This window comes from Tupaia chinensis, unplaced genomic scaffold (genome assembly GCF_000334495.1).
Source record: "Tupaia chinensis unplaced genomic scaffold, TupChi_1.0 Scaffold000226_1, whole genome shotgun sequence".
Classification (NCBI taxonomy): Eukaryota; Metazoa; Chordata; class Mammalia; order Scandentia; family Tupaiidae; genus Tupaia; species Tupaia belangeri.
The window spans coordinates 368,248-395,661 of NW_006159701.1; the positions used below are offsets into that span (position 1 = coordinate 368,248).

The window sequence follows — 27,414 nt, forward strand, 5'->3', positions numbered from 1 at the left end:
TTTGTTTTTTTTTTTTTGTTTACACTTAATCACTATACAGCTCCATAGCATACAAAGTTAATCTTCCCAGCATGAATATACTGCATCTCAGTCCAGTCAAAGGCATTTCCATACATGTTATCATCAACAGATAATTTCCCACTTTTGTGTCCATTAAAAAAATTGTTTTTTAATGTATCAGCTCTGGGTTGAATCCTTCAAATATGTGGTTCTGTTTCATCCTCATAGCCACACTGTGAGGTGAGAATTATCAGTCCCCATTTTATAGCTGAGGAAACTGAGGCTCAGAGAAACCCTCAAGTCACGCTGCTGGGACATGTGTGGTCGAGGAATTTGAATGTCTGTTCTAACTCCCACACATGTTCTAGAGTGTAAATTAGTTAAGACTCTTAGATGCCAGATACAGAAAATCAGACGCAAGCTGACCTAAGCGCTAGTTCCCACAGATTGCCAAGTGCTGGGGCAGTGGTTTCAGGCATGAATGGATCCAGGGACTTGAATAATGGGGACCTGAACTCTTTCCAGCCCTTGGCTCTGCTTTCCTGTCTGTTGACTCAATTCCAGGCAGGCTTTCCCTGGTCCCAGTAAGCCATGGTCTCTCGCTACTCCAGCTTCTATTCTCACCATCGTCCTCCAGGCAGAAAGGAGTAGCTCTTTCCCAGTCATTCTAACATAAATCCAATACTCGAGTCTCATTGGTTCTGCTTGGGTCAGAAGGCCATGCCTGCACCAATCACTGTGACCGGAACAGTGGGACGTGCTGATTGGCCAGGCTGGGGTCAGATTTCCTTGGAGTCCTAGATGGAAAGTTGGTGGGGTTGGCCTCAGCTCTGTTATATGGATTGAGGGTGTGGAGGAGGATGGTTCTCTCTGAAAATGGGGGTGCTAGGACCAGAAGAAGGGGAGCTAGCGTCTGGGCAGGCTGGGACATGAATGCTGGAGCAGATGGGTCCTGGTGAGAAGGGTGGAGGAGCCAAGGGGCATGATCTTCTGGCCTCTGAGCTCCTACTACAGTGAGCGCTGAGAACTAACCCTCCCTCCCGCCCCTTCTAGCGTCTACTGGGACTATGCCATGACCATCCGCCTGGAGGAGATTGTCTACCTGCACTGCCACCAACAAGGTAGGGGACAGCCTCTTGGGCCCCCTCCACCCCTGCTCCCTCCACTCCTACCCCTCTGCCCTTGCCCCCCACCATCCCTGCCCATTCATTACCATCATGAGACAGTATGGGCATCCCACATCACCTGTGCACCTCGAGCAAGTGTCTTCACCTCCCCAACCTCAGTTTCCCCCTCTGTATAATGGGGATCCTAGCACCTTCTCGTGGTGTTACCCTGAGGATCAAATGATGTATGCTAAGGGCTCAGTGCCTCCCTCAGGACATTCACTGCAGACGTTTGCTGAGCACTCATAATCTGCCAAGCACAGCTCTAAGTCTCCACGGCTCGTTAGTCATCACCACAAGCCAGTAACAGGGACGACACCGTTCCCCTGTCAGAGGTGAGGAAGCAGCCTGGTACAAAGTCACACAGCCTGTAAGCTCCAGAGCCTGGACTCCAACCCAGGTCTTTATTCTTCCAATCCATGCTCTGAAGATTCGGGGTTAATAACTACAGTACTTACTTATTTATTTCTATTAGAGAGATTTTTGCTATAGGGCATGTGTGCTTGCCAGAGACAGAGAGGCAGAAAGTGAGAAATCACTCCCTGCAGGGGAATGGTTGCCCCAGTCCCTTCTCCTCCATTCTCTTCTTGGGATCTTGGGCACGCATGCATAATGTGCCCAGCATGAGTTCAAGCCCCCAATCCTGGACTCGAACTGTGATTGGCCATGTGGGAGTCCAGCTATGTAACCATTATGCCATCTGCTGGTCCCATTAACTATAGTACTTCTTTACAACCAGAAGAAGGGACAGTCAGAACAAGCGGAGGGCCATTGTGCTTTAGAATGTAAGTGGTCTGTGCCTCACCAAGGCACGAAACATGGTGGCTTAAGCCTTTTCAATGAGACAGACCTGGGTTCAGATCCAGACACTGCCACTAAGAGCTGTGCAACCTTCGGGAGGTTACTTAACCTCTCTGAGTCTAGGTTTCACATTTGTCAAATAGGCAATTACATTGTGTTGTTGGAAAAGTCATGATGCATGTTTGCATAGAAAAACAGAAAACTATGCATGACTTTTCCGATGACCCAGTAGATATGCCTCGCGTGGATAGTGTGAGTATTAAAATAAGAAAGTGCCTTTAAAATGCTGTACTTGTATATAGTAAGCGCTCAATTAATGCTGGCTAGAGTCAGCAACTCCCTGAGAATGGGGTAAGTCTGGAAACCTCTGTGAAAGCAGAGGCCGGCTAGAGTTGTAGAGGGTTCTCGAGGAGTGCAGTGTGTTCGGGGCCTCTTTTTCCGTTGGTGGGTAAGTTCAGGGAGGCCAGACACATTCCCCAGGACCTTGTCCTACAGTTCCCGGTCAGAGATGGCAGGAGGATGGGACGACAGGGACTCAGAAGGTAGACACAGCCCCTAGCCTTTTGCCCAGGCCTTTCCTAGAGCCTTGATGCAGACCCGGGGGCCTGGCACAGTGCCTGGGGGGCTGTGCTTGCACCGTGCCTCCTAGTGACTCCCGCTGGGTCTTCTCTGCTGGTTGTGGTGGCAGTGGACAGCGGTGGGACAGTGGTGCTGGTCAGCCAGGATGGGATCCAGAGGCCGCCCTTCCGCTTCCCCAAGGGAGGGCACCTGCTGCAGTTCCTCTCGTGCCTGGAGAACGGGCTCCTTCCTCACGGGCAGCTGGACCCACCGCTCTGGTCCCAGCGGGGGAAGGTGAGCGCTGGTGGGGACCTGGGAAGGCTGGGCTGTGGTCAGTCATGGAGAGCAGCCATCTTACCCAGGGGCCCTTATGTCGCCTGGTGGGCTAAGGCACCCCCGCCGAGCCCCTCGGGCTTTGCAGCTTGTGAGGACAGACATCCCAGTGACTTGGACTGGGACATGCTCTTTCAGGGCAAAGTGTTTCCCAAACTGCGCAAGCGAAGCCCTCAGGGTTCTGCCGAGTCCACGTCTTCAGACAAGGAAGATGACGAGGCCACAGACTACGTGTTCCGGATCATCTACCCTGGCATGCAGTCTGAGTTCGGTAAGTGGCCCCGTCCCTGGGCTCTGGAAGTCTCCTGCTAACTGCTCCCGAAAGTGACTCCAGGTGTTTGGAACTGAAGGCATGAGGTCTGGATTCCGGGGCCAGGGAGGGACGCGGAATCAGGAAGGCAGTGCCATAGGGCCTCAGTTTTCCCCCTGATGAGAACAAATAGCATCTCTCTCTCTTTTTTCTTTTTAAAGAATTATTTTATTTTTACTTTCTATTTATATTTAATTTGGCTAGAGGAGAGAGAGTGAGAGAAAGCTAGAGAGAGAGAGAGAGACAGAGACAGAGAGAGAGACAGAGAGAGCAAGCAAGCCACCGTCCGGACCCGGTGGCTTAAAACTCATGCCAGGTGCATGTGCATGTGTGCCCAAGATCCTGAGAAGAGAATGGAGGAGAAAGGATTGCGGCGTGACCATCCCCCCTGGGGGGTGATTTCTCGCTTTCTGTCTCTATGTCTCTGTCTGTCTGGCGAGCACACGCGCCCTATAGCGAAAAAACCTCTCAAAAAAAAGAAAAAAAAAAAGACTGATGTTAGTTAAGATGCCCCACCAGGGAGCTGGTTCATCAGAGAGGGCCCGATTCCCTAAGGGTGCTTCCAGGAAGTTCTCTCCAAGGGCTCTCAGCCAGCAGGTCGTGGGTACACCCTTGCCGGGGCCTAGCGGGATGCAGGGAATGTGACGTGTGTGCTGTCCTATGGCCTGACGTGGGCCAGTGGCTCTGACACTGGCTGTGCCACCCACACGCTTCAGCTGTGTCTCCAGGTCTTAATTTAGTAGCTCAGTCTGCAGAATGAACAGAAACGCACCCTTTACAGGGGCACTAAGGACAAGAAGGCAAACCCCCGTCTAGCCAGGCACCTGGTACCTAGCAGGCACTTTATACCTGAAACCCACATGCCTGTGTGGTTTGAGTTCCAGACCCAGTGGCTTGAAAAACTTACCAGGCACATGTGCATGCATGCCAGGAGTTCTGAAAAGAGGAGAGAGGATTGCGTGTGACCGTCTCCCATAGGGGTGCTGCCTCACTTTCCCTCCCTCCCTCTCTCCCTCTCCCCCCGAGAAGTGTATGTATTCTCTGGTGAACTTTTAAAAAAATTAATAAAAAATATGGGACCAGCAGTTAGTGTAATGGCCATGTCGCTAGACTCCCACGTAGTCGACCGTGGTTTGAGTCCCAGATCCGGTGGCTTAAACTCACGCCGGGTGCATGTGCGTTCGTGCCCAAGATCCCGAGAGGAGACTGGAGGAGAAGGGATTGCAGCGTGACCATCCCCCCTGGGGGGTGATTTCTCGTTTTCTGTCTCTCTGTCTCTCTCTGTCTTTCTGGCGAGCGCACATGCCCTATAGCAAAAACCTCTCAAAAAAAATTAATAAAAAATAAATAAATGCCAGCATTCTTTATTTTTTTAAAAGAATTATTTATTTATTTAATTTTCTTTATCATCATTATTGTTATTCTTAATATGCTATAGGGCATATGTGCTCATGCGAGAAAGTGAGAGAGAGAGAGACAGAGAGACAGAGAGAAAGCAAGCCGCCGGATCCAGTACTCAAATCACGGTCGGCCATGTGGGAGTCCAGCACCCTTAACTACCATGCCACCTACCAGCCCTTAATGTGAGCATTCTTTCTTCCTCTAATCAAACACAGTATATGTAGGAGCCATGTGGAGCCGGGCAGGGGCAGGGTTTTAAGGCCAGAGGAATTGGCTCCTCTGTCTCAGTGTCCTGCCCACCTCAGACCTCTCACTTCACCAGTTCTTTTTATTTTTATCTCAAGTGGCCCCTGACCTCTTGGGCAGCACTGCAGGCCCAGCCTGGATGATGATTCCTGTAGGTCGATCCATGCTGGTGGTGGCCAGGGGAAGTCGGTGGGCACGAAACAGATGGGACGCCACCCTCTTCACACCGGGCCTGAAGGAGCAGCCCCCCCGTAATGTCTGGGATCCCCTCTTCCCTGGGGGCTGGTGTCAGCCACCTCTGCCATGTTGTCATTTGAGTTTTGGCCCCAAGGGAGATGGAGGCAGGAGACAAACTGACACGCTGACTCTGTCCAGCCTCCACTCTGCAGAGAGCAGGTTGCAGTGTCATGGGTTCGGTAGCAGCGGGTTCCATTGGTGATGTCTGCATGGATGTGAGAGGTAGGATGGAGGCATTGTTAACATGCCTGGGCTAAATTAATCAGTGCCTCCTTGAGATTGGCTAAGAACTGGAGATGTTTTTTGCAGAATATTTTACAAGGGCTTACTGGACCAGCTCCTATGTCTTCATAAGGAAGAGCAGTATAGCAAACCATGTGGCCCAAATACCCTACTCTGTAAGCAGCTCTCTACTCTATCAGTGAGAGGGGTTGAGTCCAGATGACAAGAGGGGCTGGAACCACAAAATCCTCTCCCCTCGGAGCTCAAGGGAAGAGGCAGAGTATCACCAGCTGTCTTAGGGACCATCACATCTGATAGAAAAAAATCTGTACTTGTCTTCATTCCCTAGAGCAGGAATTAGAAAGCTATGGCCTGTGGGCCCAAATCCCACCTCATTCTCTACAGCCTGTGAGTCAAGAATGTTTTTTGTATATTCCTAAATGACTGAGAAAAATCAAATGCTTTCATGTCACGTGAAACTGACAGAAGTTCACATTTTAGGGTCTGTATAAATAAAGTGTCCTTAGTACATAATCAAGCTCCTGCATTTACGTTTTGTTCACGGCTACTTTTGTACCACTGAGTTGGGTGGTTATAATAAAGTCCAAATGACTCCCAAAGCCTAAAATATTTACTATTTGGCCCTTTATGGAAAAAGCTTCCTGAGCCCTGTTGTAGAGAAAACATCGGGTCTTTGGAAAAGTCATGAAACATTTTTTGCATAGAAAACATTTTTTAAAAATGCACCGTGACTTTTCCGACAACCCAATAGAACTTTTGCTCCAAGAAACCAGGAAATTGACTGCAGAGGTTGTCACATACCTATTACCAGTGTGGTCTGCAGTTTTTGTAAATACTGCAATTCTCATGAAGCTGGGAAAGAAGGAAATAAGGGGACCCTTGAATACTGTGTCCTGGATGCAGCTGATCAGGAATCTCCAGTGCCCACGAGTTAAGGAATGTCTTTCAAACATGGCTGCTGTATCAAAATTGTGAGGACTTTATCTCCAGGGGGTCTTAATTCAGTAGTATAGGAGTACAGGGTAGGCATGCAGCCTTTTAACAGGTCACCCACATGATGCTGGGGGGTCACTAGTCTGTTGGAGACCCTAAGTCCAGGACCATGGACAGCGCCCCCCTCCTCATCAGACTCCACCGGCCTCTTACCCTTGAGTTCCCAATCTTGCCTGTTGAGTCAGGCTTCCTTCTATCTGAAACCCTGGAGTTGCCCATGAGAGCTCTCTCTCAGGGATGAAGACACCACCCTTCCCCAGAAGCACCCCACAGACTCCCCTTCCTTCCCACAGCATCCTGTGCACAGCTAGATGACAACATGGCGAGGATTGGCCTCCTGCTCTGGAATTGGGCCTGTCTTCTTGGTCTGGTCTCTCTGTTCTCTTCTTCTCTCTATCATCAGCTCTCTCCATCTGGGGTCCTCAAAGCTTGGTGGTGGCTTTCCCTGGATCAGGTGGACTCACAGCCCAGGTTCAGAATGTGATTGGGGTGGCTGTTTCCTACTGTGACTTCTGGGTCTTTCCCTGTCCCTATGCTGGCCTGGGGCTGAGCTGGGGGTGAGGTTTCTGTGACCTGCATAGGCTTAACCAGGGATCCGCCTCTGCCCCTAGTCCCCCAGGATCTGATGGATGTCTCGGTGAGCAACCTCCCGTCCCTGTGGCAACCCAGCCCCCGGAAATCTTCCTGCTCTTCCTGTTTGCAGAGCGGATCAGCTGATGGTAGCTCAGCCAATGGCTGCAACCATGAGAGGTATGAGGGGGCTAAGGTGGAGTCAGAGGGAAGTGATGGATTTATTACCAAAGTTTTATGGGTGCCCATTTCTGGCCCTGCACTGAATTCAGTGGAGTGAACATAAATTACAGAATCAACCAGATGTAGGCTAAATCCTGGCCTTGAGAAGTCCTTGCTCTTTGAGCTTTTGCACATGGATTAGTCAGTATCAATTAGGTCATGCCACAGTAACAAACAGCCCTAAAAATCACAGTGACTTTTTATGGCAAAGGGTTATTTGTCATGCATGCTGTGTGTCTGTTGTGGCTCAGCTGGGGGCTCCACCTTCTCTTCATTAAAGTTCCTGACTGGTGGAGTAACCACCATCCTGAATGTTGCTAATTACAGTGACAAAGGGAATGGCAGCTCTAGAGGGTGTTGAATCGACAGTAATGATCCACTCAGAAGCAGCACATGTCATTTCCACTCATGACCCATTGGGCCCACCCACAAGGGGCCAGAAAATGCAGCCCTATCATGTGACTAGCAATCAGACACCAGAAAGAGTATTTAGTGACTGTCACATATACCTTGGTTTGTTCCTCCATAACATGGAGATGCTAGTGCTTACCTTCTGTAGCTATTATAAGGAAAAAATCAAATAACTGCTCTTTTAATTACCAGAGGGCATGTGCATTTGCCAGAGAGAGACAGAGAGGGGAAAAAGCAACCCCCAATAAATGTGGCCATGCCACCATTCCTTCTCCATTTTTTCACCATGTTGGGATTTTGAGGGGCACACATATATACCCACTTGGCCTCTTGCCAAGCTACCAGGGCCAGGATTCAAACCATGGTTGGCCATGTGGGATCTGACTCCTTTTTTTTTTTTTAAGAACTGCGTAATTTAATTTATTTATTTACTTTGACCAGAGAGAGACACAGAAAGAGAGAGAGAAAGTGAGAAAGCAAGTCACCAAGTCCAGGACTTGAATCATGGTCGGCCATGCAGGAGTGTCCAGTATCCCAACCACCAGGCCACCTGCTGGTCTTCAGGGATCTGACTCCTTTAACCACTAGGCTGTGGGGTTGGTCCTCAAATAATGGCTTAACATGGTCAGTGTGTGGTATCTAGCACACGGTACTGTTCAGCAAATGACTCTGTTTTATTGTAGAAAGTCAACTATCAAGCTCACCTCTCCTCACCCATAGAGCTTTTGCTTCTTTGGAACTCCTTGACCAGTTCATGAGATGGGTCTTCTTTTCCACTGACCCAACGGGAGAGAGAATGGAATCCTCTGTCCTTGCTAGGCTTCTGTCCCCAGGGGGTGGGGGTGGGGATCCAGCTGTCGGCCATCAGAGTGTAGGAGGTGGGGGCCGGTATCCTGTTTTTGAAGTACTGCCCTGCCCTGGCCCCTCGGCGTGGTCTGAGACCCAGCAGCAGCCATCACCTGGTCAGCTCCTCGGTCTCATCTCAGACCCCGAAGCAGAATCTGTGTTTAACATGCTCCTGAGATCATGTGTGTACTTTCAGGTTTGAGACTGACACCCTGATGTAACCAGAGAGTCTCAAAGCTGAATGCATCCGAATCACCTGGGAGAGATACCAAAACGTACCGATTTCTGACAATGGTCTGTGCAGGCCCAAGAATCCTCATCTTGGAGAATCCTCAAGTGACTTGGGCTGGTGGTCTGTGGACCATTGACAGACAAATGCCACTCTATCCAAAGACATGACTGTACACATTGACAGCAGCAAATAGTTTTTCATTTTTTTGGTCAATGAAGCATATTTTTTTTTCCCTTTTTCTTCCCCTCCCTTCCTCCATTACCCACCCCTGTATTACTCCTATCCTTACTATCTCTAGTCTCTACCATTGCCCTCCATGCTACTCTACCTTCCACGCTTTCAGTTTCTGCCACAGGGCTCAGTTTGTTTTAGCTAGGTCACTTTAGGAGTCAGAACTTTTTGGGACCAGCAGATGGTGCAATGGTTATGTCGCTGGACTCCCACACAATCGACTGTGGTTTGAGTCCTAGACCTGGTGGCTTAAAACTCATGGGGACCAGCAGGTGGTGTGGTAGTTAAGGGAGCTGGATTCCTACATGGCTGATTGTGGTTCAAGTCCTGGACCTGGTGGCTTGCTGTCTCACTTTCTCTCTTTCCCACTCTCCCTCTCTGGTCAAATTTAAATAAATAAGTAAATAAATGGGATAAAGGTAAATAAAATAATTTTAAAAACAAACAAACAAACAAACTCATGCTGGGCTTATGTGTGTACGTGTCTAAAATCTTGAAAGGAGAATGGGAGAGAAGGGATTGCTGTGTGGCCATCCTCCCTGGGGTTTCTCTCTGTCTCTCCAGTGAGAGCATATGCCCTATAGCAAAAATCTCTCTTAACAAACAAAAAAAAGAGAGAGAGAGAGAAGTCAAAACTTTTTCTGCAAGTGGCAGAAACCCACTTCAAACTGGGTTAAGTGAAAAAGAAAATGTGTTGACAGAGCCGAAAAGCTCAGAGGACAGTGGCCTCAGGCATGGCTGCATCCAGATACTCAAAACAGGAATATTTCTCTTTTCCTTCAGTTCTGCACTCTGCTTGCCCCTGTGATTTTCAGGCAGGCCCTTCCTATTCAGTGACAATTGTGGTGGCTCCCAGCAGCTGCTGTCATATAACCCACTGGCTTAGAAACTCAAGCAGGGGGACCAGCAGTTGGTATAATGGCTGTGTTGCTGGACTCCCATGTAGTTGACTGCGGTTTGAGTCCCAGACCTGGTGGCTTAAACTCATGCCAGGCATGTGTGTGTGTGTGTGTGTGTGCCCAAGATCCCAAGAGAATGGAGGAAAAGGGATTGTGGTGTGGCCATCCCCCCAGGGGATGATTTCTCTCTTTCTGTGTCTCTGTCTCTCTCTCTGTCTTTCTGACGAGTGCACACACCCTATAGCAAAGACCTCTCAAACAAAACAAAACAAGAAACTCAAGCAGGAAAAAAGAGTGACTGATTGGTAGTATTTCCAACAAAAGTCTCAGGGCTGATTCTCATTGGCCCAGGTTAGGTCACATGACCATCTCTGACCCAATCACTGTGACTCCAACCTGGGCCATGTGCTGGGTATAATGATCTCCACTCAAACTGCAGGGACAGAGGAGATGATTCCTCAAAGGAAAATTGAAGTGCTAATAGAAAGAACTGTGATGTTGTGTAGATAGAAATAATAACAGCCCTCCCCACAAGCCCTCTGGCTGGCTAATTTTAATCTACCCTCTAGAGACAATGTGTGATGTTCCTATCCAGAAAACCTGGCCTGTGCATGGATCTCTTCTGAACATCTTCCGCTTTCTCTGCCTGCAGGGCTCCCCTGAAACTTCTCTGTGACAATATGAAGTACCAGATCCTTTCCAGAGCCTTCTATGGATGTACGTACACATCTTCCTCGCCAGTGGGGTCTCTGAGGAGCATTTATTGAGTGCCAGCTGTATGCCAGAAATAGCGGGGGAAGGAGCCTGGCTGTGGAGTTTGAATCTCTCTTCCTCTAGTTCCTGAATGTCTGTTTCAATGAAGTTGCATTAGCTTCTCTGAGCCTTCATTTCCTCATCCACAGATTGGGGATAAGTTTCATTTCTGGGTCCTAAGACAGGGCAGTGAATAATGGGGTCCCTTGGGGTGGCAAGTGTTTAGTTGCCATTGCATCCTTAGGGCTCATGGTTTTCATGACTCCTGAACGAGAACATATTAAGCTTCTAGCACCTGGAAGTGCATGTCAGAGGTGTGCAATCAGTGTCAATCCTCCTCTTCTGTGCAGAAATGGAAGAGTCGGGTGGCCGCTGCCTTCCCAGAAACTGAAAAAATTAAATTTGTGGTATAGCTATTCTGGATATTCCCATTTAATTGATGAGAAAAGTAAGGTACAGAGAGGCAAAGTGACTTGCCCAAGATCACACAACTAACAAGCTGAAGAGCTGAGACTCCAACCCTAGCCTGCCTGATTCCAAAGACTTTGGTTTTTTCACCCCCCTCCACTACATTGATTCTAATTTTTTGAGGTTTTTGCTGTAGGGTGCATGTGCTCACCAGAAAGACAGAAAGAGAAAGTGAGAGGGAAAGTGGGAAATCAACCTCCAGGGGATTGGCCACACCACAATCCCTTCTCCTCCATTCTTCTTTTGGGATTTTGGGCACACTCCACAGATTGGGGATAAGTTTCATTTCTGGGTCCTAAGACAGGGCAGTGAATAATGGGGTCCCTTGGGGTGGCAAGTGTTTAGTTGCCATTGCATCCTTAGGGCTCATGGTTTTCATGACTCCTGAACGAGAACATATTAAGCTTCTAGCACCTGGAAGTGCATGTCAGAGGTGTGCAATCAGTGTCAATCCTCCTCTTCTGTGCAGAAATGGAAGAGTCGGGTGGCCGCTGCCTTCCCAGAAACTGAAAAAATTAAATTTGTGGTATAGCTATTCTGGATATTCCCATTTAATTGATGAGAAAAGTAAGGTACAGAGAGGCAAAGTGACTTGCCCAAGATCACACAACTAACAAGCTGAAGAGCTGAGACTCCAACCCTAGCCTGCCTGATTCCAAAGACTTTGGTTTTTTCACCCCCCTCCACTACATTGATTCTAATTTTTTGAGGTTTTTGCTGTAGGGTGCATGTGCTCACCAGAAAGACAGAAAGAGAAAGTGAGAGGGAAAGTGGGAAATCAACCTCCAGGGGATTGGCCACACCACAATCCCTTCTCCTCCATTCTTCTTTTGGGATTTTGGGCACACACGCACACGTGCCTGGCGTGATTCTCAAGCCTGTGAGTTCCAGGACTCAAACTGGTGCCTTTCCCACCACACCACCTGTTGGCCCCACACTACGTTAATTCTTAGCAGATTTTATTTCCCCACCTTCCCAGTGTAGGTGGTGTAGAGTGGATATGTGTTTATTTTCAGGGATTCTAGAAAGGTCTTAATATAGTGTCATGGGCCTGTGAAATAGTAATTCAGGTCACATCCCCAGGAGAGGCAGGGAGAGCATGAGCCCCGCTAGGACAAGGCTTGCACCTGTTCTCTGCCACCATCACCCCCCCACCCCGGTGCCGAATGCCGGGCAGGCCCTGAGCAAGTGTTTACTGGACGCAAATGGAAGATTTTCCTGAAGGAATGATGCCATTTAAGGACATGGCTCATCCCTAACGGTGGTTGAGAGTCCAGATTCAGGGACCAGTTATCCTGGGCCTCAATGCCAATTCCATACCTCCTACTGATGTGACTTGGCAAGTGAGGCGACCCGTCTGTGTCTCCGTGTCCCCATCTATAAGGTGGAGATAATAACAGTACCTGCTTTGCAGGTCTGTAGTGGGGATTGAATGAGGTGAGCTACGCGCTCTGGGAAGAGCTCATAGGCACGTAGCGTGTGCTGTATGAACGCTAGCCATTCTCCTCCATGGCATTTTGGTGATTGTTGTCAGTGGTGGGCTGAGTTTCTCAGGCTGTGTGAGGTCCAGGGTTCTCTCTGGGAAGGGGGGATGGAATGGATGACAGAGACAGGCAGGAGGAAGAGGCATGGTCAGAGCAAACAGCACAGGCCAGCGCACATGGGGTCCTAGTGTCCAGGTGGAGCAGGTGAGGGGGAGCACATTGACAGGGCTGTGAGGGGACAGGGCCACCTTTGAACGTGAACTGGATGTCCTCAGTATCTCCCTGGTTACTGACATACTTAACCTTCCTTTATTTTTTATTTAAAAAGAAATAATAATGCACTTACTGGGGAGAGAGAAAGAAAATGATAAATCAATACCCCCCCGGGGGGGATGACTATGCCACAATCCATTCTCCTCCATTTTTATCTTGGGATTTGGGGCATACATGCACACGTGCCTGGTTTGTTGTTTTCAAGTCTCAGGGTCCAGGACTTGAACTGTGCAGTCAACCATGTGGAATCCAGCTGCCTTAACCTCCATACCACCTGCTGGCTCCTGGACCCTCCTTTATCCAGCTCCTATTTGAATGGGAGCTGCCCACCTCTTGCCTTCTCTTTCTCTCTCTGCATGAATTGGAGGCACACAGGCCCAGTGAACCCATGTGGTCACCACCACCTGCCTTCTTTCCTGCTCTTTCTTTGCCTCTGCCTTTAGCCTGGAATTACATGCTTTGCTTCTAGCAGAGGAGGGTGACCTCTCCTGATGAAGGCTGAGAAAGGTAATATGCCTTTCCTAGGTCACAGAGCTATTAGGCAGTCAGGCCAGCCAGTATTACCACCCACCTCCTACTCTGAGTCTCACTTTTCTTGTCGCATAAGGGGGCTGATGGGAATTCGTGGGACAACACATTGGAGACCCTATGAGACAAAGCAAGGGGAATCAGATGATGGATGCTGACATTTCCCATCGCTCCCCACAGGGCTTGCCTACTGCAGACATCTGTCCACAGTGAGGACCCACCTGTCAGCCCTGGTCAATCATGTGATCGTGTCTCCAGACTTGCCCTGCGATGCTGCACAGGGGCTGACAGCCGGGCTCTGGGAGCGCTACCTGAACGACAGCACCGTGAGGCTTGGCTGGGCTTGGTCTGTGGTGGGGTAGAGACGGCATGGCAGGGTGTCTTATCTTCTGAGGGTTAAGCCCACAGGGCTCTCAACCTGACATGTGTAGGTGCTGCATGTGCAGATGGAAGGTTCTGTTCTGTTTTAGTTTGAGCTTCTGCTTAATAATCAAATTCCTGAAACTGGGTGATTTATATGCATAGAGGTTTATTTAGCTCACGATTTTAGAGGTTCAAGGTCATGGGGCTGTATGTAGGAGCATCTTCTTGTTGCTGGGGACTCTGCAGAGTCCCCAGGTGGCACATGACATTACACAGCAAGAGCTTACATGTGTCCATGTCTCTTTCCATGTCTCATTCTCTCTCCTTATAAACTCACAAGAATTCAATTATGGGGGTGCCACCCTGATGACCAAAATCCTAATCACCTTCCAAAGGCTCAACCTCTTTGGGTTTTCTTTTTCTTTCTTTTTTTTTTTTTTTAGTTTCACTATAGGGTGTGTACTCACCAGAGAGAGACAGAGAGACAGACAGACAGACAGAGAAGGTAAGAAGTCACACCCATAGGGGGTGATGGCCACACCACAACCCCTTCTCATCCATTCTCATCTCAGAATTTTGGACATACATGCACACATGCCTGGCATGATTTTCAAGCCACTGGGTCTGAGATTTGAACCATGGCATCATCCATGTGGAATCTAGCTGCCACTGGCTGGCCCAAAGGCTCCACCTCTTAAGCTGTAGACAGATTAAGTCTCACCTTTTTAACCCTGTTGGAATCAAATATCAATATACATGTATATAGAGAAGATGCATTTGAATCACAGCACCTCCTCTTGATACATTTCTATATCCATCTGTTGGGTCAATGGGACAGTTAGGATGCATAATAAAACATAGAAAGCTATGTCATGACTTTCATGATGACTTATTATTATACTTACATAGATTTATATCTATAATATGTATCTGTATATCTTTATTTCTATAGAGGTTTACATGTAAGTATAATATATAGATATTGAAATTCATGACACACTCTGTCCTTCAGGGAGGAGATTGAGGGGAGATGAAAAATACATGTTCATGTTTTAGAAAGGGTGGAGAATGAAGGGTTTCCCATGACATGGCCCCAGTCAGGAGTTTACAGTCTAGTTGGAACTACCTAGAATGTTGACACTAGTTAGTTTTGAGGGAAGCAGCTGGACCAAGAAAGCTTTTAAAAAACATTTTGCAATAGGGTGCATGTACTCACCAGACAGAAACAGAGGGGAAAGTGAGAACACATTCTTCAAGGGTGGGGAATGGCCCCTAATGATGAACACCTGGGCTGTCATTTTTCTTTTTTTTTAAAAAAAAATTCAAACTGTATTGAAGGCTATTCTTTGTAAGCACCTACATGTCTGGACTAATGTTTTTATTTCAGGAGTGGATTCCTAGAAGTAAAATTGATTAATGTGCAGTTAAAATTTAAGTAGATACACCAGCTGACTTTCTCAAAATGTCATAGTGTTCTTAATCTCCAGCAGTCTCTTGAGTGTGCATGTTTTTCTGAGGAATTTAAAAGATTTATAGATTTCTGGGCTCAGCTCCAGCTTTACTGATTGAACATTGCTGAGAGTGAAGCTCAAGAATCTTTCTTGAAACTTTCCCCAGTGGTCCTAGTGGTTCTCCTAATTTGGGAGGGACCAAGCTAAGGATAACTTGGTTGCAATAGTAAACTAGTCAGAAATAAATAGTCTTCATCAAACATCCTTGCACAACCTCTTCAGCCATGTTTTTCTCTTCTCAGTTGCATTATTGTATTAGAGTAGAATGAGCCCCAGTAACAAACAGTCCCCACTATTTCAGTTGCCTGACACCATAAGGGTTTATTTCTTAATCCTTTAACAGTGCTCAGAGGGTGTTCCTGGTGAGTGGGTGTCTCTCCTCCCCAGCCCTGCTCCTTCAGTATGTGATCCCAACATCTTCCAGGGCCTCATGTCAGTATGTGATCCCAACATCTTCCAGGGCCTCTGCCTGTCCCCAGCAGAAGAGGAAATAGAGAGTGTGCAGACACAACTGCTGCTTCCTGGGCCTGGCCTGCACATGGCAGCAACCCTTCCTCTCACATCTGGTTGGCTGGAGCCTGTCACATGGTCACACCTAACTACAGGGGCAGCTGGGAAATGGAGTCTAGCCATGGGCTCTGGAAGGCTGATACAGATTTTTTTTTAATTTAAATTTTGTTTTATTTCTGATTTCCAGAGGGCATGTGTGCTCACCAAAGAGAGAGGAAAAGAGAGAGAGAGGGAGGGAGAAAGCACCCCCCAATGGGTCATGTCATATCAGAGTCTATCCTCCTTTATTTCTCTATCCTGTCCGGATTTGGGGCATACATGAACACATGCCAGGCCTCTAAAGCTGGATTTGAACTGCAGTCAGCCATGTGGGGTCCAGCTTCCTTAATCACCAGGCCATGGAGCTGGATGTGATTTTTGTTTTTTCTGTAGGGCTCATGTAGTTACTGGAGGGAGACAGAGAGAGGAAAAAGGAGGAATTGCCCCCTGGGGGGAATGGCCACATGGCAATCCCTTCTCCTCCATTCTCTAGGGATTTGGGGTACATACGCTCTCGTGCCTGGTGTGAGCTTGCAGGTCCAGGACTCAAACTGTGGCCAGCTATGTGGGAGTCCAGTGTCTTAACCACCATGCCACCTGCTGGCTCCTAGAGGCTGTGATTTTTGATGAAGGTTTTGCAGCCATGACCACAAATAGTTCTCTCCTTGTTAAACAGCTCTGACAAAGATGTCCACACAGTGCAAATCTCAGTTCCCAGTGGGTACAGAAAGAATGGCTGGTTGTGCCATTGAGGTTGGGTACACTGAAGGCTGGCCTTGAAATACGAAATAGGCCTTTCATACTGGGATAGGAAATAAGGAGGCAAGAGGAAATGCGCCCCCCTCTCCCCGCCCATCGGAGAACCTTCCAGCAGCTCCTGGTACTTACCACACACATATATGGTTAGGACCTGCTGCCCCCTCGGCTTGACTGACTGAGACTGCAAAGCCTTTATCTGGAGACAAGTCTAAACAAAGCCACCAAGCCCAGTCACCTCTGCAGCACAGCAGACAGCTGTCAAGTCACTCGTATGCTCAGAAGTGTTAGCTGGGAAGTAGCGGCTGGAAATGTTCACGTGGGATTAACTTGCTTCCAGGCAGTTTTCTTCGGGCTGAGTCAAGATAAATAGTCATGGTATTTCCCAGTAACCACAATACAAGAGAGTAACTGCAAAGTCAGTAGAACGATTTAATTCATGATGTACTGGCCAGGCCTCCCTCCCTCTCTCTCCCCACCCCCTCTCTCTCCATTCCTTATCTAAACAAAAATAGGTTCTCACTAGACATGTTGTGCATCTTTTCATTTTTGCCATGTGACAACACCCATTTAATGACTTTTCACCTAGGCCCTCACAGACCCTTTTAAGCCTGTGCGCAGGCCCAGCCGTGGTGGCATACACTGGTTAGACGCTGCTGCTTCAGAGGCTGAGGCCACATGGGAGGCCTGGGTTCGAACCCAGGCCCCACCTGAAGGTACACAGGGTGGCACAAGCCTGTCAGCCAGTTACTCACGAGGCTGAGAGACACTAAAAAGCATAAACCTTGGGGCCAGCAGGTAGCATGGTGGTTAAAGTGCTGGACTTCCACATGGCTGACTGCAGTTCAAGTCCTAAACCCAGTGACTTGCTTTCTCATGTCCTCTCTCACTCTGTCTTTCTCTGGTGAGCACATATGCCCTATTGGAAATTTAAATAAATTAGTTAAATAAAATAAGTGAATAATTAAAAACAAAACTTCAACCTCTGTGTGGTTTACCCATGTGAGAATGCTTGAGAAGATACTTTATATATTTATATTTATATATATATTTTTTTTTTCAATTTTTGCCAGAGGGTGCATGTTTCTCATGTTTCACCAAGGGGAAACAGAGAGAGATACAGAAGCAAAGAAAGAAAGCACCCCCCATGGGGCATGGTCACACCACAATCCATTTTCCTTTGCTTCTCCCTCCTTTCTGGGTTTTGGGCATGCATACACATGTGCCTGGTGTGTTTTCCAAGTCACAAGATCCTGAATTTGAACTCTGTACTTGGCTATTGGGATCCAGCTGCCTTAACCACCCAGCCATGACTGGCCCCACTCTAGGCTATTAAGGTCTGGGTCCAAGAAGTGGGACTGTTGGACTATAAACCCAATGAACCCTTTGTTCCCCCTCCCCCATCCCACCCCGACCACAGAGTTACGAGGAGCAGGAGCTGCTGCGTCTCATCTACTACGGGGGCATCCAGCCGGAGATCCGCAAGGCCGTGTGGCCCTTCCTCTTGGGCCACTACCAGTTCGGGATGACGGAGACAGAGAGGAAGGAGGTTGGTTACCACTGGGTGCGGGGGCGTCTTTGGTGACATGAGGTACTACAGGGCCAGGGAGCTGTGGTTTCATGTTAGGCCAAGGTGGGCAGGGAGATACAGGGGAGCTGGAACCTCAGGGACAACGCTGTCCCATAGAAATGCAGTGGACCCTGGGGCAGCATGGGTTTGAGCCACACGGGTCTGCTCACACGCAGGACTTTCAGTTAAGAGGCCCACCCACGCTATTCCGAATTCATTTTTGTAAACGGTGCCATTTACTTTGAAGCTCATTGTTGGCCTGCGGGTGTCCAGTTGCTCCAGCACCATCTGATAGAAAGACCATCCTCCATCCTTGAAGTGCTCCCGCACCTTTGTCAGAACTCCATTGGATGTCCTTGGGCGTCTGTTTCTGGCTTGTTCTGCTCCTTCAGTCTATGTTCATTCTTCTGTCAACATCTTACTCTCTTAGTGATTGTAGCACATACATCATTTTAAAGGTTTCATAGTCACTATATATGTATTGTTTAGATGTTTGTCATAGGTGTATGCACTTACTGGAGAGAGACAGAGAGGGAGGGAACATGAGAAATCACCTCCGGGGAGGGGGAAGGCCACACTGCAGTCCCTTTTCCTCCATTCTCCTCTTGGAATATTTGGCACATGCGCACAAATGGTGTGATTTTCAAGCCGTCGAGTATGGGACTCAAACCACAGGGTTAACCATGGGACCCAACACCGTAACCACCATGCCACCTGCTGGCCCAGTAGTCACATTTTTAAAAGTAAAAAGACAGAGATGCAGTTAATATTGCAAGATGTTTTATTTCGAGATAAGTTATAATAATCACAAGAAGTTGAAAAAATAATGCAGAGGCTCCGTGTGCCCCTCACCTAGCTTTCCCCGATGCTGACATCTAGTGGAACTGCGGCAGTGTGAAAAGCAGGGCATTCACACGGGCACAGCGCCGGGGCCAGACTTCCGACCTCATGGGATTTCTCTAGTTTTTACATCTGCTGTGTGTGTGCGCGTAGTTCTATCACATTTCATTGATGCAAAATTCATTTTAGTATTATACTTAGCCCAGTATATTTAGTATATTACCATTTCAGCATGCAATCAGTATAAATATTATTATTCTTATTTTTTGGCCAGAGGGTACATGCACTTGCCAGAAAGAGACAGAGAGAGAGAGAGAGAGAGAGAGAGAGAGAAGGCACCCCCCTCCTGGTGAGGCTAGAGGATGGACAGGGGCAGACATTCAAAGTCTTGGAGGCAGAGTTAAAGAAGGATTGTAAGCAAGGCTATCTTAGGATCAGATTTGTAAGAGACAATGGCAGCTTGAATACTGTAGTCGTGGTGGTGGGAGAAGGAGTTTGAAGAGCTATTTAGAAGACAGAGTGGACAGAACTTGATTATTGAATAGATATTAGACATTAGACATTAGGGAGAAATAAGATTGAATGTGATTTCTAGGTTTGTGGTTTGAAAAAATGGATGAATGCTTTGCCATTTACTGGGATAGGATATACTGAAAAAAGACCAGGAATGGAAAGATAGATTATGCATTTGGTTTTAGGCATGTTGAGTCTACAGGACCTTTGAGATGGTCAGGAGGAAGTGGTCAGGCAGATAGTTGGATAGGCTGGATATAGAAAACCATCACTGCTCTATATCCTTACTGTCTAGTATTTTAGCCACTATCTACAGGTGGCCATTTACATTTAAATGAATTAAAATAAAAAATTTAGTTTTTCAGTTGCACCAGCCACATTTCAAGTCCTGAATATTTGCATCTGACTAATGACTTTCACATTGGACAGTGCAGTTCTGGAGCCCAGAGAACAGTCTGGGTGGAAAATATAAAAAAGAGACATGCATAGCTGAGGTTTGAGAGTGTCTAGGAGAGGGTAACAAGTAAAAAGAGGAAATGGCCAAGACTAACACTCAAGGACCTTCAACGTGCAAAGGCTGGTAAGAAGAATGAGTCTTCTGGGGACCAGCAGGTGGCATGGTGGTTAAGGCGCTGAACATTCCCACATGGCCCACCACGGTTTGAGTCCCAGACCTGGTGGCTTGTTTTCTCACTTTTTCTTGCTCTCTCTTTCTCTATGTCTCTCTCTGGTCAAATTAAAATAATATATATGTATATATATGAAGAATGAACCTTCTAAGGACACAGAAAAGAAGTCAAGGATAGGAGGAAAACTTTAAGAGCTTTGTCATAAAAGTCAAAGGAAAAGAATGTTTTTAGAAGAAGGGATGAGCAAGAGCTAAATGCTTCTGAAAGGTCAAGGAAGATGAAGACTGAAAATGCTTACTGGATCACAGAAGTAGAGGTCGTGGTGACTTTGGCAAGAGCTGTTTTGGAGGAGGAATGGCACTGAGAGGCCGACTAGATAAGCGAGGGGGAGGTGATGGAGAGGGAACCGACAACAGAAGATAAGAAATCATGAACTCCTTGTTCCAGGAGTTGCCAGTAAAGCAGGAAGCTTCTCAAGCCAAGTCAAACTACAGTTGTATTTCCTTCCTACCTTAGCTACCTTGACTGGGCCGCGTAAAGGCTTGGTGACCATATTAAAGAACATTCTTTAATATGTTACAGTAGAGGGGCCAGCAGGTAGTGTGGTGGTTAAGGTACTGGACACTCCCACATGGCTGACCACGGTTCAAATCCTGGACCTGGTGGCTTGCTTTCTTGCTTTCCATCTTTCTCTCTGTGTGTCTCTCTCTGGTCAAAATGAAAAGGAATAAATAAAATTAAATAAATAATTATTTAAAAAATATGTTACAATAGAAAACAATTGAAGGTTTTTCTTTTTTTCTTTCTTTTTATTAGAGGTTGAACATCCCTAATCTGAAAATCTGAAATTTGAAATGCTTCAGAATCAGAAGCTTTAGATGGCACCACAAGTAGTAAATTCCATGCCTGACCTCACGTCATCAACCACAGTCAAAACACTGCAGTGCAGAAGCATATGAAATTACCTCAGGCTACGTGTGTAAGGTGTATATGAGGAAACATAAATGAATTTCATGTTTAGACTTGGGTCCCATCTCCACAACATCTCACTATGTAGATGCAAATAATACAAAATCTGAAAAAAAAATTGAAATGCTTTAAGCATTTCAAATAAAAGATATTCAACCTATATCTGGAGTGCAGAGCATACACAAGAAGACAGAAAAGTATAGTAAACCTTTGTGTACTGCTTGTCATCTGGCTCTAATATATCTTTCAACCCGCAGTCCTGCCCCATCTGTCTCCCCCATTTACTTTCTAAAATTAAAAAAAAAATGCTATAGAGAGTGTGTACTCACCAGAGAGAGAGAGAGAGAGAGAGAGAGAGAGAGAGAGAGAGAGAAGGCACCCCCCTGCCCCCAAGGGACATGATTGTGCTGCAGTCCTTTCTCCTCCGTTTCTCCATCCTGTCAGGATTTGGGACATGCACACACATGCACCCAGCATGTTTTTTCAGTTACCGAGGCTGGGATTTGAACCATATAGCTGACCATGGGGAATCCATTTCCCTTAACCACCAGGCCACGGGGCTGGCTCATTGTAAATACAATTTTTTTAAAGAGAGATTTTTGTGGGAACCAGCAGTTAGTGTAATGGCTATGTCGCTGGACTCCCACGTAGTCGACCACGGTTCGTGTCCCGGACCCAGTGGCTTGAGACTCACGCCGGGCGTGTGTGTGTACGTGCCCAAGATCCTGAGAGGAGAATGGAGGAGAAGGGATTGTGGTGTGATCATCCCCCTTGGGGGGTGATTTCTCGCTTTCTGTCTCTATGTCTCTCTCTGTCTGGCGAGCACACGCGCCCTATAACGAAAACCTCTCAAAAAAAAAAAAAGAGAGATTTTTGCTATAGGGTGCATGTGCTCACTGGAGAGACAGAGAGACAGAAAGCAAGAAATCCCCGCCGCCGCCCCCCCCGCACCCCCGCAGGGGTGGCCATACTACAATTCCTTCTCGTTCATTCTCCTCTCGGGTCTTGGGCATGCATGCGTGGCGTGGGTTTAAGCCACTGGGTCTGGGACTTGAACTGTGGTTGACTATGTGGAAGTCCAGTGATGTAACCATCATGCCATCTGCTGCTCCTCAGTGTAAACATAATTAATGAGATATTTGATATTCTTTTCTATATGTATTTTACACTCCATATCCGTGTCCCGCCTGTATGTTATTCACTTAACACTTGTCTCTATAATGGCACTTAGAATGTATACAGCTTATTTCAAAAGATATTTGATCTTTTTGATGTTTGAGCTCCCAATTCCCTGCATAAAGAGAGACCACTATGATTTGCTGTAAATAGGAAATTATAAAATAAATAGAGTAAGATTGAGGTAATTCAGTTCTGCCTAGATGCTGTAGCCTGCCCGAGGCCCGCTCTGTCTTTGTTAAAAGGGGGGATTGTAGGGCCTGAGGAAGTGTTAAAGATGTTGTAGCCCCAGCATTATCAGAACAGTTGAAGGAGAGTTGAAAATGGAGACTTTGCGTGTTCCAGCGTGTGAGAGTCTGTGCCGTGGACTGTCTAAATCAGCCCGGTACCCATGCAAGGCCTGTCGCACTTCACCCCATGCCTGGGGGGTTCCTGGGCAGTTAGTGACAGGATTCTGGTGTCCTGGGCCCTGTGCCTGGAGCTGGGGGCACAGAGCAGTGTTAGGTGAAGCCCTTGCTGGTTCCCTGGGGTGGCGTGGTCAGTGTAAGACAGAGGCAGACCAGGGGCCCTACACCAGGCAAAGGAACGACTGCTCAATGGAGGGTCCTGGAGGAGCTGGCCCACCTACCTTGGTTGAAGGAATTGCTTTCCAGGCAGAGGGTGAGGCAGGGCTTCCAGGAAGAGGGCACAGCAAAAGCGAAGGCCTGGAGGGGAGATCAGTATAGCGTGTGTGTATGTGTGTGTGTGTAGGGGAGGGGCCACAAGGGCGAGGTGGACAGGGGTTACCGGAACATACAGGACCAGGGGGTGCAGGGCAGCAGGGATGAGGCAGCAGGGAAGGGCAAGGCTGGAAAGGAGATAGGACAGAGGCTGCTCTGCAGTGTATGGACAAGGAGAGGCCGGACTGGGACGCACGGGGACCTGGGAGGAGGCTGCTGCAGATGCGGAAGCCTGGCCTAGGATGCCGTGGGCACCGCAAGGTGAGCAGGGCTTGGAGACCTTAGGGGTGTCAGTAGGAGGGGGCTGCTCAGGCCAGGTCCTTAGGCAGAGAGGACCAGGATTCCCTCTCTGGAAGCCTGAGAACCCCCAAGAGAGGACAGTTCTCCCCCTCCTCCAAGCCATACCTTGTCCGCTTCATTTGTGTCCAGAGTTCTGCAAATTCAGAACCTCAGCTCTCTGGGCTGTGCAACCACAAACAAGGAATGCTCCTCTCTGTAAGGCCATGGCCATACGTAAAGGACGTCAGTTAGTGTAATTCATCTTCATCCTCCCAGCACCTAGCCCTGCACGGGGCACGTGGGAAGCCCTCCGACAGTGCGTTGAATGAGTGAGTGGGTGGATAAGAATCAGAATCTTGTTTCTCTTGCATTCCATATGCCTTGCTTGGGGCCTGGCACCTAGTGGGTACTTAACCAAATGAAACGAATAAATGGGAATAAATAAGCTAATGGGAAAGGAGAGAAGGAAGGTAGTAAAAAAGGAAAGAGACAGTGGTGTTCCCAGGGGTTGGAGCGCTGTCTGGCACATAGTAGGGGCTCAAAAAATAGTTGAATGGATATATGAATGAACAGAGGGGAGGGAAGAAGGAAGGAGGGGGAAGGAAAGGAAGGGAGGAAATAAAACGCAGCTTTGCTCACTTCCGTGTATCTTCAGGGCCTAGTCAGTGCTAGGTGTAACGTAGTAGGTGCTCAGCTAATACCCCTTGGGTGTTAATTCATGAGTGTTGGCTGAGTCGGGGTCATCTCTTCCAGGTTGGGTTGCCTCTTCTCAGGGGTCCCAGCCCCTTGACTGACCTTGCATCTACCCCGGCAGGTGGATGAGCAGATTCACGCCTGCTACACACAGACCATGTCCGAGTGGCTGGGCTGCGAGGCGATCGTGCGGCAGAGAGAGCGGGAGTCCCATGCAGCCGCCCTGGCCAAGTGCTCATCAGGGGCCAGCCTGGACAGCCACCTGCACCGAATGATGCACAGGGACTCGACCATCAGCAACGAGGTGATGGCCAGCTGACCTAGGGGAATGCAAGGGGCGGGGAAAGCCAGGGTCTGCTCCAGCAGGCTGTTGTAAGAGTGGTGAGGGTTCAGATTGTGAGTCCTTGGGACAGTCACCCCTAGCTTTTATTTTCCCCGGGGAAGAGTAACTTGGAATGAGACCTGGGTTTAAATTTCTACCCAACTATTTCTTAGCTCTGGGGTCTCCTATAAGCATCTTTCTTCTGGGCCTCAGTTTCTGTATCTATAAAAGGGGAATAATCAGGTATAGAAAGGAAGGTTGCATACAGCTCAAATAAGACGGTAAAAATAAAGTGCCTAGCATAGTGCCTTTTATTTATTAAAAAAAAAAAAGCTTAGTGAGCACCTACTATGTGCCAAGTATTGTCAGGAATGTTCCAGTGGCCAAAGCAGACATGGCTGCCCTCACAGAACTTCTAGCTTTGCAACCTAAAGCAGAAGCTCAGAAAAAAATGAAATCCCTTCTTCAGCAATGTATCTGTCACCAAATGCCACAATAATGCTGCGTAACAAGCAACCACAAAAAGTCAGGGACGACCAACAATTACCATCACTTTTACAGTTTATTCATTTATTCCCTCCCTGAGTCAGAGAGACAAAGGACATTTTTAATAGGGTCCCAGTGCTGCCATCCACCCCCCACTTGTACCTGGGGTACTTAGGGGGATCTCTGGACACGAATGTGGAACCTTCCCTTGTGGGTTGGCCTCACAGAGCAGTGTGTTTTACTCTTCAGCCCTGACAATCGTCATTTATTTTCGCTCATGATAAGCTGGGAAATTCTCTGAGCTGGGCTGGCACTGGCCGTCAGTGACTGGCTGTCCAATAAAAAGTTCGTTGACCCAGGTTGGTCTCCCTCACCTGTCTGGGTTGACTTCCTTTGCTCCCCACGTCTCATCCTCAGTAAGTGAAGCTGGGCAGACTCTCATGGTGCAGATAGATGCTAATGAGAAAAAGCAGAAACGCGCCTGTCTCTGCTGTGTGGTGTCAGCTAATGTTGATGGACCGAAGCAAGCCACCATGGAGCCTAGCGTTAGGAGCTGTGAAGTTATAGGATAAAAGGGTAGCTACAGGGAATGGGTGAGAAATCCAGCCTTTCTTGCAACTAGGTACTCAGGGCGAAACTAAAATATTAGCCAGAAGTCTCCCGCAGAGCAGTTGAAGGTGAGGTGCTCTCATGGAGGTGGGAGTTGGGGGTTCACAGGCCAGGATGGCCTCCGAGGAGGCTCCAGGAAGCAGAGCATGGTCCTCATTTTTATTTTATAGCCAGGGAGCTGAAGACCTGAGAGGGAACATGTCTAAGTCAGGAATAGAGATTAAGCCAGATTTCTGGTTCAGGGCCCAGCAGTCCCCACTGCCCCGAGCTGGCCAGGGAGCAGCGTCGCCCACTCTCTCTCCTGTCCTTTGCTTGCAGTCCTCCCAGAGCTGCAGCTCCGGCCGCCAGAACCTCCGCCTGCACAGCGACTCCAGCAGCAGCACACAGGTGACCACTGAAGCGCTGCCCGCCCACTCATGCCCCACTCTCCTTCCCCACCTGGAGCATGCGGGTCCATCACCCACAGGTCACCTGGTGGTTTGTTGTTTTAGCTTTTTTTTTTTTTAAGTGCGATTTTTGCTATAGGGTGCATACACTCACCAGAGACAGAGACAGAAAGGGAGAAATCACTGCCCCCTGGGGCGGAGGATGGCTACAACACAAGCCCTCCTCCTCCATTCTCCTCTTGGGATTTTAGGCATGCATGCACATGGGCCTGGCGTGAGTTTCAAGCCACCGGGTCTGGGACTGAAACCGTGGTCAACTACGTGAGAGTCCAGTGACGTAACCATTACACCATCTGCTGGTCCCTTCCTCTTTTTTAACTGGCAGAGGGCACATACACTCACCAGAGAGAGGGAGGGAGAAGGAGAACAGCCCTTTCCCCAATGGGGTGTGGTCATGCTGCAATCTTTTTTACCTTACTTCTCTGTCCTGTTGGAATTTGTGGCCACTGACTGACTGACTCCACCTCCTTTATAAAAAGAGCTTATTTATTTATTGATTGAGAGAGGGACAGAAAGAAAGGAGGTGCCCTCCACAGGGTTTCACACCCCTGTCCTCCCACAGCCTTCTCAGCCAATCAGGATCATGGGTGTATCATTGGCTGGGAACTGAACCTCTATCTTCCACAGGGCTTCAGCATCACAGAGCATCTCTCTACTGCTGTGCCACGGTGGCTGGGCCAGTGTTTGCACTTTAACTTTAGAGTCGAGAAACTGCGGTTTTGATTCTGGAGCTACATAATTTTTTTGGTATAATCTAAATCAATTGAATCAAAAAGAAAAATTTTAAAATAGAAATAGATGAAATTAGCAGTAAGTCAAATTGGTGGCATGACCATGCAGAAGAGACTTTGTATCTTTTGTCTTTCAAAGTGACATTGAAACATGGCATTTTTACTGTTTGCCTTTTTTTTTTTTTTTTTTTTTTTTGAGAGGTTTTCGCTACAGGGCGCGTGCGCTCGCCAGACAGACAGAGAGAGACATAGAGACAGAAAGCGAGAAATCACCCCCCAGGGAGGATGGTCACACCGCAATCCCTTCTCCTCCATTCTCCTCTCGGGATCTTGGGCACACACGCACATGCGCCCGGCGTGAGATTCAAGCCACCGGGTCCGAGACGCGAACCGCGGTCGACTACGTGGGAGTCCAGCGACATAGCCATTACGCTAACTGCTGGTTCCCTACTGTTTGCCTTTGATGAGCTATGTCCTTAAGGACACAAAGAACCCCCAGTAAATCGTAAAAATATATTCTATAAATTTTTTATACCATTTCTTATATATCTAACTGCTTTTGAAAATTAAGCCATTAGAGTCAGCCTCATGGATACAATATGCTTATTTAATTAGAGTCAACCTCATGGATACAATATGCTTCTTTAGCCTTTTTTTTTTTAAGGTTTTTGCCATAGGATACGAATGCTCACCAGTGAGACAGACAGTGAGAGGAAAAGAGAAAAATCACTCCTTAGGAGGAATGACCACACTGCAGTCTCTTGTCATCCATTCTCCTTTTGGGGTTTTGGGTACACACACACACACACACACACACACACAGAGCATGATTTTCAAGCCACCGGGTACAGGACTTGAACTGCGGTCAGCCATGTGAGAGTCCACACACCATGTCCTTAACCACTGTGCTACCTGCTGTCCCCATAGGCTGTTCTTTATGTTACTGTATTTTTTACTTGAAAAAAAAATGTGCACATGGTAAGAGTCTATATGATGAAAAATTCATTCCCCTCAGTTTTTTTTTTTTTTTTTTTTTTGAGCGGTTTTT

General features: G+C 47.9%; 1 protein-coding gene across 1 annotated transcript in view; it reads left to right on the forward strand.

Annotated features, from left to right (window-relative positions):
• The window catches only part of SGSM1 (small G protein signaling modulator 1), a 76,682-nt gene that overhangs the window by 34,366 nt on the left and 14,902 nt on the right, over positions 1-27,414 (forward strand). The window contains exons 10-17 of the mRNA XM_006147858.3: positions 2,656-2,819; positions 2,997-3,129; positions 6,900-7,038; positions 10,352-10,416; positions 13,386-13,531; positions 17,805-17,933; positions 23,894-24,076; positions 25,508-25,576. Of these exons, the coding sequence (XP_006147920.1) occupies positions 2,656-2,819; positions 2,997-3,129; positions 6,900-7,038; positions 10,352-10,416; positions 13,386-13,531; positions 17,805-17,933; positions 23,894-24,076; positions 25,508-25,576 (1,028 nt within the window). The remainder of the gene's footprint in view (positions 1-2,655; positions 2,820-2,996; positions 3,130-6,899; positions 7,039-10,351; positions 10,417-13,385; positions 13,532-17,804; positions 17,934-23,893; positions 24,077-25,507; positions 25,577-27,414) is intronic.